The sequence below is a fragment of the Copadichromis virginalis genome, linkage group LG1 (genome assembly GCF_057382275.1).
Source record: "Copadichromis virginalis isolate Kocher_CV1m ecotype Utaka linkage group LG1, C_Virginalis_male_GT1.1, whole genome shotgun sequence".
In the NCBI taxonomy this organism is placed as follows: domain Eukaryota; kingdom Metazoa; phylum Chordata; class Actinopteri; order Cichliformes; family Cichlidae; genus Copadichromis; species Copadichromis virginalis.
The window spans coordinates 5,317,720-5,329,761 of NC_140618.1; the positions used below are offsets into that span (position 1 = coordinate 5,317,720).

Consider the following 12,042-nt stretch of genomic DNA (forward strand, 5'->3'; position numbering starts at 1 on the left):
ACTACTAGTCTGTTTACTTTTTACATTGTACATACATATTGAAGATATCAAATACCCAATTTCCTTGCGGGCCAACCTTCGGGATCAATAAAGTTTATTGAATTGAATTGAAATATATAAAGCAAGATATATGGAATTATGCAGCAAAGAACAAAATGACAAAATGACTCTAAATATGTCTTATATTTTAAATTCCTCAAAGTAGCCACCCTTTGCTTTCTTGACAGCGCTGCAAACCCTTGGCCTTCTGTTAATGATCTTAATGATGTAGTCACCTGAAATGGTTTTCACTTCACAGGTGTGCTTTGTCAGGGTTCATTTGTGGAATTTCTTGCCTTCCTAGTTGGGATGGGACCATCAGTTGTGTTATGCAGAAGTCAGGTTGGTACACAGCTGACACCCTGTTTCACAACATATGTTAGAATTCGTATGATGGCAAGAAACAAACAGCTAAGAGAAACAGCAGTCCATCATTGTTTTAAGAACTGAAGGTCAGTCAGTCTGGGAAATTGCTTAAACTGAATGTGTCCAAGTGCTGTTGTGAAAACCATGGAGTGCTGCCATGAAATTGAGGACTGCCACAGGTAACGAAGACCAAGAGTTACCTCTGCTGCTGAGGATAAATTCATCCAGTCACCAACTTCAGAAATTAACAGCACCTCTGATTAGAGCCCAGATAAATGCCACACAGAGTTCCAGTAGCAGACACATCTCTACATCAACTGTTCAGAGGAAACCACGACTAAGGAAGAGCAACAACCAGAAGAGATTTGTTTGGGCCAAGAAACGCAAGGAATGGACAGTAGACCAGTGTAAATCTGTGCTTTGGTCTGATGAGTCCAAATTTGAGATCTTTGGTTCCACCCGTTGTGACTTTGTGCAATGCAGAAAAGATGAACAGATGGTATTTGCACGCATGGTTCTCACCATGAAGCATAAAAGAAGAGATGTAATGGTGTGGGGGTGCTTTGCTGGTGACACAGTTGGAGATTTATTCAAAACTGAAGGAACACTGAATCAGCATAGCTACCACAGCATCCTGCAGTTGGACCATCATTTATTTTTCAACTTGACAATGACCTCAAACACACCTCCAGGCTGACCAAGAATGAAAGTGATGGAGTGCTGCGCCAGATGACCTGGCCTCCACAGTCACCTGATCTAAACCCAGTCGAGATGTTTTAGGATGAGATGGACCTCTGGGAACTCTTTCAAGTCTGTTGGAAAACCATTTCAGGTGACGACCTCATGAAGCTCAGTGAGAGAATGCCAAGAGTGTGCAAAGCAGTAATCAAAGCGTGGCTATTTTTAAGAATGTAAAATATAAAACATGTATTGACTTTTTTCACACTTTTTTGTTTTCTACATAATGCCATGTGTGCTCATTTATAGTTTTGATGCCTTCAGTGAGAATCTGCAACATAAATAGTCGTGAAAATTAAAACAAACCAGTAAATGTGAAGGTGTGTCCCAACTTTGTCTGGTAGTGTTTATCAATATTTGCAGGTAATATATTATCTGATTATTGTAATGGAAACGTCACCTTCAGTATATATTCATAGATTTAGTTGTGCCATTTGTTTCAGATCAGTGAATACTTATATAGTGAGTATATCTTTGCAGGTGTTATGAGGAAAGAACTGCAGCCTGTGAACTCAAAAGGCGTATATTCGGCTTCAGTCGTCAAACCGTGGACTCATCACTAGAGGTGAGCACATTTTTGGGGGGTGAGTTTGTTGTTTTTATAATATCTTTTCTTGAAAGATCTATAAATACCTGAGACAAGGAACAAGGTGCAAGCAAAGGTAACTTTTATAAATTATAACCTGTGTTATATATATTTGTATTGATATACTGTGGAGGATGTATGCATTCAGATCTTTTTTCATGCTCTTGTTTGTGCTTTTCAGGGTGATATGAACCCTACATCTCACCACAGAATTCACATCCCATCCTCAGCTTTCAAAGGAGCTGCCACCACAGTGATGGCTTCTGTTATCAACAGCACTTATTTTAAGGTAAGTAGAACCTTAAGAGAGAACCTTAGTCCCATCATACCGTAAGAATACATAATTTAAGTATTGTCTTTCATAGAAACATTTTGCATCAACTTTTTTTTCCAAAAATTTTGTTTATTTACTTTATATCCTCTGTCCCTTGAAGTGGAGATCAGGTCTTGTTTGATTGCAGAATGATATGATGGCTGAGCGAGGCAGAAAGGATTTTACTCAGAGCTGTAGAAGTTTATTTATAGCTGTCAGAAGGTGATGTGGAAGAAAGCCAGACGTTAGAGACACAAAGGTGAAAGTTCAGATGGAGGATGGCAGCTTTTGAAAAGCCTGAGCAGGGGCAAAATGACAACATCCAAAAGTCCATTATGGCTTTGCAAGATAGGGCGCTAAAGTTGTAGGATTTGGATTCTCAACAGGACACTGCCCTGCAAAACGAATCATCTTTCCATGGCATCCTTGTTGCATTCTCTTTAAGAGTCCTCACTTTTCAGAGGGCTTTATTATTTTCTCACGCATCAGTAGGAATGGAAACTTAGAATTTAGCAATGCTGATTCCATTATCAATAATTTTTACCCACTCGATTGCTTATTGATGCTCATTAGGTTCTCGTGGGCTTTGCTTTGAGAGTCACCACCAGCTCCAAGCAGCATGTCAAAGATATGCAAATGAATTGCATGCTGTGAGCTATTTCCCCTCTTTGTTGTTATCAGAATTGGGGTCTTTTAAAAAGCAATGTATTACACATTGAACAGGATACTTTTCTTCAAAGTAACGCAGTACGCTACTTAGTTACATCTAGGGCAACATAATTCATTATACTACTCCTTACATTAGGAGTAGTATATATACATACTCCTTTCTCTGTAAAATGGCCCAAAATTCACTCTTTCATAATTACCATTTCATAATATAAACCTACAGCCTACAGTCCCACACACAACAAAAATCCCATTTTCAACACTAACATTACTGTCATGTGTCTGCCTCATTGCAGCTGAGTCCTCCTCAGAAAAGTAGATTCCAATTCCACCGCAGAGAAGGCACTGTGCTCAGAGGATTAGTCCTCGCGGTGAAGGCAGTTAACATGACAGAAAATGGTGAAATCATCAGAAATCTCTTACAACCCATCATGTTATTCTTCAAACACAACAAAAAGGTAAAAATACAAACATAGTTGGGCTAACATCATATTTAGAAAATGGAATAACCTGTTTCCCTCTTATTTTGATTTAGTCTTCACAGATTACAGATGGAACTTGTGTATTTTGGCAGGAATCAGACAATGGAACAGGTGCTGTTATCGATGTCATTGTTTGGTATTTTTATTTCTAAGTAAAAAGGTGACGCACACTTACTTGCTCTGATTTTTTTTCCTGTGTAGGTTACTGGAGTGTTAAAGGCTGCAAAACCAATAAAACTGAAGATGAATTTATTTGCAGCTGCGACCATCTCAGCTTCTTTGCTGTTCTTGTGGTAATATAATTTAACAGAAAATGATCAAACTTTGGTCATAAAAATATATTTTTGTCTTATTATTGTTTAGCAGCTGTAACTCGGCACAGCATATCAATTAGGAGACAAAATGCCATGTGTATAGCATTTGAGGGGTGACATATTTTGTATAATTAAATATACCAGAATAAATGAGAGGAATAGATTTTTTAATGCCAGCGTGAGCTAACTAGTGCATTACATATAGATTGTATAAAAGCAGGATGTAACCTGATATGTCACTCGTTAGTTTTGGAATCAGCATTTAGAAGCCTCAGTGTTAGCCGCCTTGAGGAAGAGAGGACAGCGGATGTTAGGAATCTTCATCAATAATCTGTATTGGTACATTGTACAGATACAGATATCTGCTTTTGATGACTTACGAAACAACAATAAAATACTGGAATACTTGTATTCTCTCACTAAAACTGAAGTACAAATTGTTTGACTGGGTTGTGTCACACCACATAGTATTTGTTAAATAATATCACTAATCTAAAGGTTAGCTGACAGTATTTAGCCAGAGCTGTTTATGCTAGCAAACATGTTACTCAAAGCTGGCGCATGCCTGACTTTGAGCCTCTCGTTATAACTACAATTATAACTCTATTACAATTGTAATAAATAGGATGAAATTATCTATAGAACCTCAAAACTATTTTTGTACTAAGCTGTAAACTTGATTGTTAATATCATTATGGCAATTTTAACCTTAGTAATTAACTTGCTTTTGGGGGAACTGCAGTGTTTAGCATGTCTACACCAGCTTCTTGGTCACACTGGTACTTCCCTTATTTTTACATACGTACATATTGTCTTACGTTTCAGAACCCTGAGATATCAGTCACAAACTTGGAAGCGGAGAAGCTAAGCTACATCACTTACATTGGATCAGCACTTTCAGTCGTCTTCACATTCATCAGCCTGATTGTCTTCATTTGGTTACAGTGAGTGTCCTCATGTCCCGTGATGTGTCATATTTAAATATTGTAGAATATCTCTTTAGTTTAGCAGACGAGACATTTTTTTCATCCTTTCATCAAGGACCTAAAGTAATGTTTTCATACTAAGTGAATTACTGCCATCTCATTTCATAGAAAAATTACATTTTGTTTTGTTTTTTACTATGTTGTGAAAGATTAGACATTAGTTATTAAGCATCAGAAAACTAACTTGTCCCACACACTTAACATGACATTCATTGTGAAAGATTTCACATCAAGCATTTCATTCTGAGTGGCAAAAACCCAGGTCACACAAATAGCCAGGAAGCCCACCACAGTGTTTGGTGGCTAAGTAGATGGCTTGCCTGTTTCTGAGAACACTACTATGTTATGTTGCTAGGTTACAGCGCCTCTCACCACATGTTGCTTCATAGGACCTCAGTTGTTGCTCCAATTTTTGAAACTTTTTAAAAATAATGTTTGAACTTCCCTGCATGAATGCTTTTTTGCAAAACCTATTTAGTTTGTAAACCTAAAGAAATGCCTGGGTTTTTGCCATTTGCAGAGAGTAGGTTTTAGTTCCTTATAAATAAATTATTGTTCTCTCTTCTATAGTTTGACTTGTTGTCTGTGACACTGCACCCTGCTGATAGTAAACCACTTCAGCCCCCAGTCTAGTTTCAACACACCTATATGTCAGTATTGCGCAGCAGCTATAGCTATAGCTGATACTTTCGCTTTAGTTCATTGTAAATTTACATTGAACTTTGGCCACATCTCAATTTACCTTAAAGTATTTTACGGGGTTGGAAAGCTTTGAAACACTGTGAATCCTGACACCTATGTCAGTTGTTGTGAAAATGTTTATATTTAATGGCTCTTGCATGTGACGGTGCCAAAATGACATGGTTACCAAATCTGCTCCAAACTTCACGTTTGATAAGAGTCCAAGTGTGGAGACGTCTCTATGTCTTTTGGTCACAGATGAACGAACTACTGCATAGGCATAGAAACAAGAAATTGGGTACTTAAGTTGTAAACATCATTCAATGTTCATGAGATGTACAGGAAATTTTCATTGTGGGTTCTACACAGGACAAGCAACTTGTAGCCCAGATGAAAAATATCATACTTATTCTCTTTATATTAACTGTCCACATCAACAAGCGTCGTATTTCCTATGACCATTGAATGCACCTCTCAGTTCACCCCACGTGAGGGCACCTAGCTCAGCAACCAATCAGAGCCTACCCAGGCCGCATTGACCCTGTCAGCCAGGAAGTGAGGTGGAGGTGCATGGTGTCCCGGGTTTTTTCTCATCTCAGCAAGAGGAGTGGAGGCATCTACTACTCAAACCGAGAAATCCACGGACAAAAGAGAGGAAAACTCAGGATTGAGAGGAAGGAAAGCCAGCGCACTTACCTGCTGGAAGTCCGGAGTCGAGTGGCTGGATGAAGGAGAGAGGCAACGTCGGCTAACCACTCACCTTTCATCCGGAGAGCTGCTGCAATTCCAACGCCAGTGTGTGTTGGGCTTTTGTGAAACAGAGCAACGGTCAGGTTTTTTGGAGAGGACGGAAAAGTCCAAGGACCAGGACGATATTCTGGTTGTGATAGATGGCGAGCCAACCACTTTGAGGACGATCTACCCCAAAGAAGATACACACCACACACTCATACATTCCAGTTACATTCACAAGGACCTTTGAAGTTGGCTATCGCCAGCTTAACTCTAAATTCTTAAAGGGCCCCAACGAGTACTTTTATTTTGTTGAGTGTGCACACTATTTATTTTATTTTATACTTTATCTGTACAAATTGGACAAATACCTGTTATAATTTGTAACAATACAAGAGTGGCTACTCAAAAGTTAACATTGTGTCCAGGTCATTATTGCTGCTCAATACTTTGGCTCCATACGAATTTGGTGTCTTCTGATTCTGGCCAGGGTCTTATTACGAGCCCAAGTAATTATTGCGCTGTAATTCACCTTTATACCTTAAAGTTGGTTACAAACTCCTTCATGAAACTACCATGAAGAAATGTGTAAGCTATTCATGTGACAACAGGAAATAGCTTGACAGTAGCAACAGTTGGCCTCAGCTGTAGCACACTTTGACAAAGTGTGAAGACCCTATCATCACTGCTGCCAGCTTCAGTTTTTTGTCTTTTATTGTTTAATCCACAGGACCACGTGCCTCACTTACACATAGACAAGACATTTTATCTTGTATATTTAGTCTTATAGCCATTATAAACAAACAACAAGCTTATAATCTCTATTGGTGTAAAGTATGGAAAAGCATGAAAAGTATGAATAGATATTGAAACTGATTTTAAAATTAAACATCTAAAAATGCCAGATTATGTCTACTGTCTGCAAAACTGGTGATAAATAAATAATCCTGTTTCTCTTGTAGTCGGCGGTGTCCTGAGAAGGCCACAGGTCTGCACATGCAACTTACAGGGGCAATGTTCTGCCTCCACCTCAGCTTCCTGCTGTGCAGTTTCTGGGAATGGCTGAGGAAAAATGAGGACAGCTCAATTTGCCTGGTTCTTGGTCTCTTTCTGCATTGGTCTCTGCTGGCCACCTTGACCTGGAGTGCTCTGGAGGGGTTTCAAATCTACCTTTTGCTCATTCGGGTCTTTAACATCTATATCAGGAGATACCTGCTCAAACTCTGCCTGGTTGGATGGGGTTAGTGAAGTTTTGTTGGGACATTGTTTCTGTCAAATATGGAAAAAAAAGAAAAGAAAAACACTAATGAAGCAATAGTTCCAAGACAAGACTGAGGGCAATTAATATAGGCAAGGTAATTAATGATTTGAAAACAGGAGAGTAACAAGACAGCTGAATCTAATCTAACTTCTATCGTTATCCTTCTATCAAAAATGAGAAACTACCTAAACGGAAATACTGAGCACAAGTTGGGGTGAAACTCATAACAGTTGAGACCTGACAATAAAGAACACTAAGAAACCAAAAAACTGACAAATAACCTTAAAAACAAGTAGAATTATACAAAGAAAAATTCAGAAACAAGAGTATCCTGAGCTCTCTTTGGCTGTTGTTTGAATTGGTCACCTTTAAATTAAGAAAAAGTTATAGTGGGACATTTTCACACATTATCTACTAAAGCTGCTGAATGTTATTGACTTTTTTCCATTGTGTTGCAAATCACTTCCTCTCTCAGTTCAGCTTCTAGTCAACTGAACAAACTGACAAAGTCTGGCAGTTTAGAGATAAGAGGAATATGTAGATGGGGCTCAATCTCAAAATTTCTCAAGGTTGGTGATTTGTGTAGACTCGTATTATTGTTTTTTGTTTGTTTGTATTTTTTTCATGTAGAGCAATTTCTTTTTGAATAAATTAAATTAAGAGAAGCCACATTCCAGTGTTTGCGTTTTACACGTACACACACAGACACTGGCAAGGTTCTTACACTGAAGCCCAGAACTTGGTGATAATCTAACATTCTCCGTATATCTTTTATTTTATGTTTGAGAAACTGCAATGGATATTGCAAATTTAAAAAAAAAAATGTTACATTTGATCTTATCTTGGTCTTTGTATCTAATGATTCAATTAAAGGTAATTGATCATTCTCTTGTCCAGGTTTTCCCACATTGGTCGCAACAATTTGTGGGATTTCAGGTGTTTATGGAAAGTACACTCTACAACTAAGGGAAACCAAAAATGGCAATTCAACAGCACAAATGTAAGAAACTCAGTGGTTTTGATTTTAAATATGTAATTAGCATGGTATTTTGATTATGCACAGATACATGCTGTTATGTTAAAGGAGCTCACTGTATTTTTTTTATTTTATCTTTTTTAATGGGCAGGTGCTGGATTAGCAGCGACTTCCAATCAAAGTGTCCTCTAGTCAGCTACATCACTACTGTGGCCTTTCCTTTGTTGGTGGTCGTGTTCAATGCCTGCATGCTGGGGCTGGTTGTGTGTAAGATGCGGAAATTAAGAAGTGATGATAAGAAGATGAGCTTTGTAAGCAGCAGTGACTGGAAGGAGATAAACAAAGAGAAAAGAAAGAGGTTATGGAGGGACTGTGTCACAGTGCTGGGCCTCAGCTGTGTGCTGGGGTTACCTTGGGGGTTAGCCAGCACTACGTACGTTTCACTCACTGGGATCTACATATTCACCATTTTGAACTCCCTTCAAGGTTATTATGTGAATGATTCTTATATCAAATATGCACTGGACTTTGATCACTTGCAAGAAGAATTAACACTCGTTTTTCTTCTCTTCTCAGGTGTATTTATATTTCTTTGGTCTGTGGGTTTGGCCCGGAAGTCTTGATCGGGCTATGTTTCATTAGTCAGAGACTCTTCAAAAAATGTTGAACACCAGTTTCAGCAGCCAATAGCCAATAACAGCCAAGATGTATTATCTATGATGTATATTAGGTGTTGACTGTTGAATGAGTTTTTGGGTTTTTGTTGCTGTTTTGTTTCTTCTTTTATATGCAAATGTATATTTTCAAAAAATGCAGCTATGATTCTTATGGTTGTATTATTTTTAGTAGAGAAGGCAAAGATTCTCAACAATTTACTGATTCATAAAAGACAATTCATGTATTATGACTTGGGTAAGTTACTGTAGATGGAAACTTTTGTGCTTTCATAAAAACATTTGGTTTCACTGCAGGTCAGTCTCTCAGTGAACTATACACTTTCAGATATTTTTGTCTGGCTTTCTCACGTATGAGTCAAGTAGGAAAACTATGATTAAAATATTTTAATGCACAGCATCATTTCTACACACTTAAATGGTCTAAATGATAATTTCTGGAAACTATCATAAGGTTTAAAGTTTCATGTTAGTTTCTTGAGCTAAAATTGCACCTAACCTTTTGCTTTAGTGGTTTAGGTACAAAGATTGCTGTCAGTCCTTCTGTTTTAATCAACAGTACATCCTGAAACACAAGCCAGCCTATCACAGAGCCCACATACCCTCTCAGCAGCTGACTCAATGTGTATTAGTCACCTATAATTGAGGAGACTATGCAGACACGCCATGACTTTTTGCTACTGTACAGATGATTGTGAAGCATGAATGTTGCAACATAGCTCAGTGGTTAGTACTGTTACTGATGGAGTGTTTAACATGAAAAAATACTTTAATTGCTTTGGACTGAACTAACTTTTCAGTGAAATGGGGCTGCAGACATCATCTGATGTTATCTGACAGGAATTGAAACTGAGTATTGAACTATGAAACTCAATAACAGAGTCGCTCTAGAGTGACCCCTTGTGCACAATAATTGCAGCCTTTTTTTGTTTTATTCGTGGTTTTACTCATAGGCTGGTTGATTTACAACAGCACATAATGTGACAGATCCTCCAAAACACATGCAACCAGAGTAGCATTTAATTCAATTAAGCTGTAGTTATACATCCAGTTCATAAGAACATTATTCTCAAGGCACCTTACATAATAAGACAAAGACCCCAGGAAGGAAAACCACAACCATATGGTGATCCTTTATAAGCAGCACTTGGCCATAAAGGAAAGAGACAGGAACAGATCTTCAACACAAGCCATCTGCTTTTGTGGTTCCAGGTGAGGGGAAATAGAGGATAAATAAGAAGAGCACACAGAGATAAGGAGGGCACAAATTATGAGAAGAAGGCAACATTTTGTGGTAAGCAGTAGTGCCGTAAAACACATCAAGAGTGAAAAGAGTTTAACAGAGGAAGAATTCTTTTGTGCATCATGGGAAGTCCCATCACATCTGTCAAACAACTCACGGTTACAGCTGTTCAAAACACCACGAGGCTGGCTGACATGATTGTGATGGGCAAGCCGTGAGTGCTCAGACTGTGTTTATTGAACGCAATATGGATGAGATCTTGGCTCTGCAACGGGGAATTGATACAGGGAGTGCAGAATTATTAGGCAAATGAGTATTTTGTCCACATCATCCTCTTCATGCATGTTGTCTTACTCCAAGCTGTATAGGCTCGAAAGCCTACTACCAATTAAGCATATTAGGTGATGTGCATCTCTGTAATGAGAAGGGGTGTGGTCTAATGACATCAACACCCTATATCAGGTGTGCATAATTATTAGGCAACGTCCTTTCCTTTGGCAAAATGGGTCAAAAGAAGGACTTGACAGGCTCAGAAAAGTCAAAAATAGTGAGCTATCTTGCAGAGGGATGCAGCAGTCTCAAAATTGCAAAGCTTCTGAAGCGTGATCATCGAACAATCAAGCGTTTCATTCAAAATAGTCAACAGGGTCTCAAGAAGCGTGTGGAAAAACCAAGGCGCAAAATAACTGCCCATGAACTGAGAAAAGTCAAGCGTGCAGCTGCCAAGATGCCACTTGCCACCAGTTTGGCCATATTTCAGAGCTGCAACATCACTGGAGTGCCCAAAAGCACAAGGTGTGCAATACTCAGAGACATGGCCAAGGTAAGAAAGGCTGAAAGACGACCACCACTGAACAAGACACACAAGCTGAAACGTCAAGACTGGGCCAAGAAATATCTCAAGACTGGTTTTTCTAAGGTTTTATGGACTGATGAAATGAGAGTGAGTCTTGATGGGCCAGATGGATGGGCCCGTGGCTGGATTGGTAAAGGGCAGAGAGCTCCAGTCCCACTCAGACGCCAGCAAGGTGGAGGTGGAGTACTGGTTTGGGCTGGTATCATCAAAGATGAGCTTGTGGGGCCTTTTCGGGTTGAGGATGGAGTCAAGCTCAACTCCCAGTCCTACTGCCAGTTTCTGGAAGACACCTTCTTCAAGCAGTGGTACAGGAAGAAGTCTGCATCCTTCAAGAAAAACATGATTTTCATGCAGGACAATGCTCCATCACACGCGTCCAAGTACTCCACAGCGTGGCTGGCAAGAAAGGGTATAAAAGAAGAAAAACTAATGACATGGCCTCCTTGTTCACCTGATCTGAACCCCATTGAGAACCTGTGGTCTATCATCAAATGTGAGATTTACGAGGGAAAACAGTACACCTCTCTGAACAGTGTCTGGGAGGCTGTGGTTGCTGCTGCACGCAATGTTGATGGTGAACAGATCAAAACACTGACAGAATCCATGGATGGCAGGCTTTTGAGTGTCCTTGCAAAGAAAGGTGGCTATATTGGTCGCTGATTTGTTTTTGTTTTGTTTTTGAATGTCAGAAATGTTTATTTGTGAATGTGGAGATGTTATATTGGTTTCACTGGTAAAAATAAATAATTGAAATGGGTATATATTTGTTTTTTGTTAAGTTGCCTAATAATTATGCACAGTAATAGTCACCTGCACACACAGATATCCCCCTAAAATAGCTCAAACTAAAACCAAACTAAAAACTACTTCCACAAACATTCAGCTTTGATATTAATGAGTTTTTTGGGTTCATTGAGAACATGGTTGTTGTTCAATAATAAAATTATTCCTCAAAAATATAACTTGCCTAATAATTCTGCACTCCCTGTATACCTGATGACCAGTGAGGGACATTAGCCCGACTGCAAAATCGGATGCAGTTGTTCACATTAACCCAAACAACAGCAAGTTTATTTATTCATGCGGGTGGCTGTGGCTCAGGTGGTAGAGCAGATCAGACTGGAAG

The 12,042-nt window shown here is 39.0% G+C and overlaps 1 protein-coding gene across 1 annotated transcript; it reads left to right on the forward strand.

Moving 5' to 3' along the window:
* Window positions 1-549: 549 nt before the first annotated feature.
* Window positions 550-9,210, forward strand: LOC146718202 (adhesion G protein-coupled receptor G1-like). The gene is made up of 11 exons (XM_085464734.1): window positions 550-584; window positions 1,624-1,708; window positions 1,911-2,018; window positions 3,008-3,169; window positions 3,247-3,304; window positions 3,395-3,486; window positions 4,333-4,451; window positions 6,869-7,146; window positions 8,065-8,167; window positions 8,295-8,629; window positions 8,720-9,210. Exons 1-11 carry the CDS (start codon window positions 550-552, stop codon window positions 8,764-8,766), a joined length of 1,422 nt encoding a protein of 473 aa, XP_085320860.1. The 3' UTR covers window positions 8,767-9,210.
* Window positions 9,211-12,042: the final 2,832 nt, after the last annotated feature.

What these genes read in the sequence shown, in the direction of transcription:
- LOC146718202 (XM_085464734.1), top strand. Translation starts at nt 550, where the DNA reads ATGGAGTGCTGCCATGAAATTGAGGACTGCCACAG. An exon ending in CCGTGGACTCATCACTAGAG is followed by an intron (nt 1,709 to 1,910) that starts GTGAGCACATTT and finishes TGTGCTTTTCAG; the next exon opens with GGTGATATGAACCCTACATC. An exon ending in TCTTCAAACACAACAAAAAG is followed by an intron (nt 3,170 to 3,246) that starts GTAAAAATACAA and finishes ATTTTGATTTAG; the next exon opens with TCTTCACAGATTACAGATGG.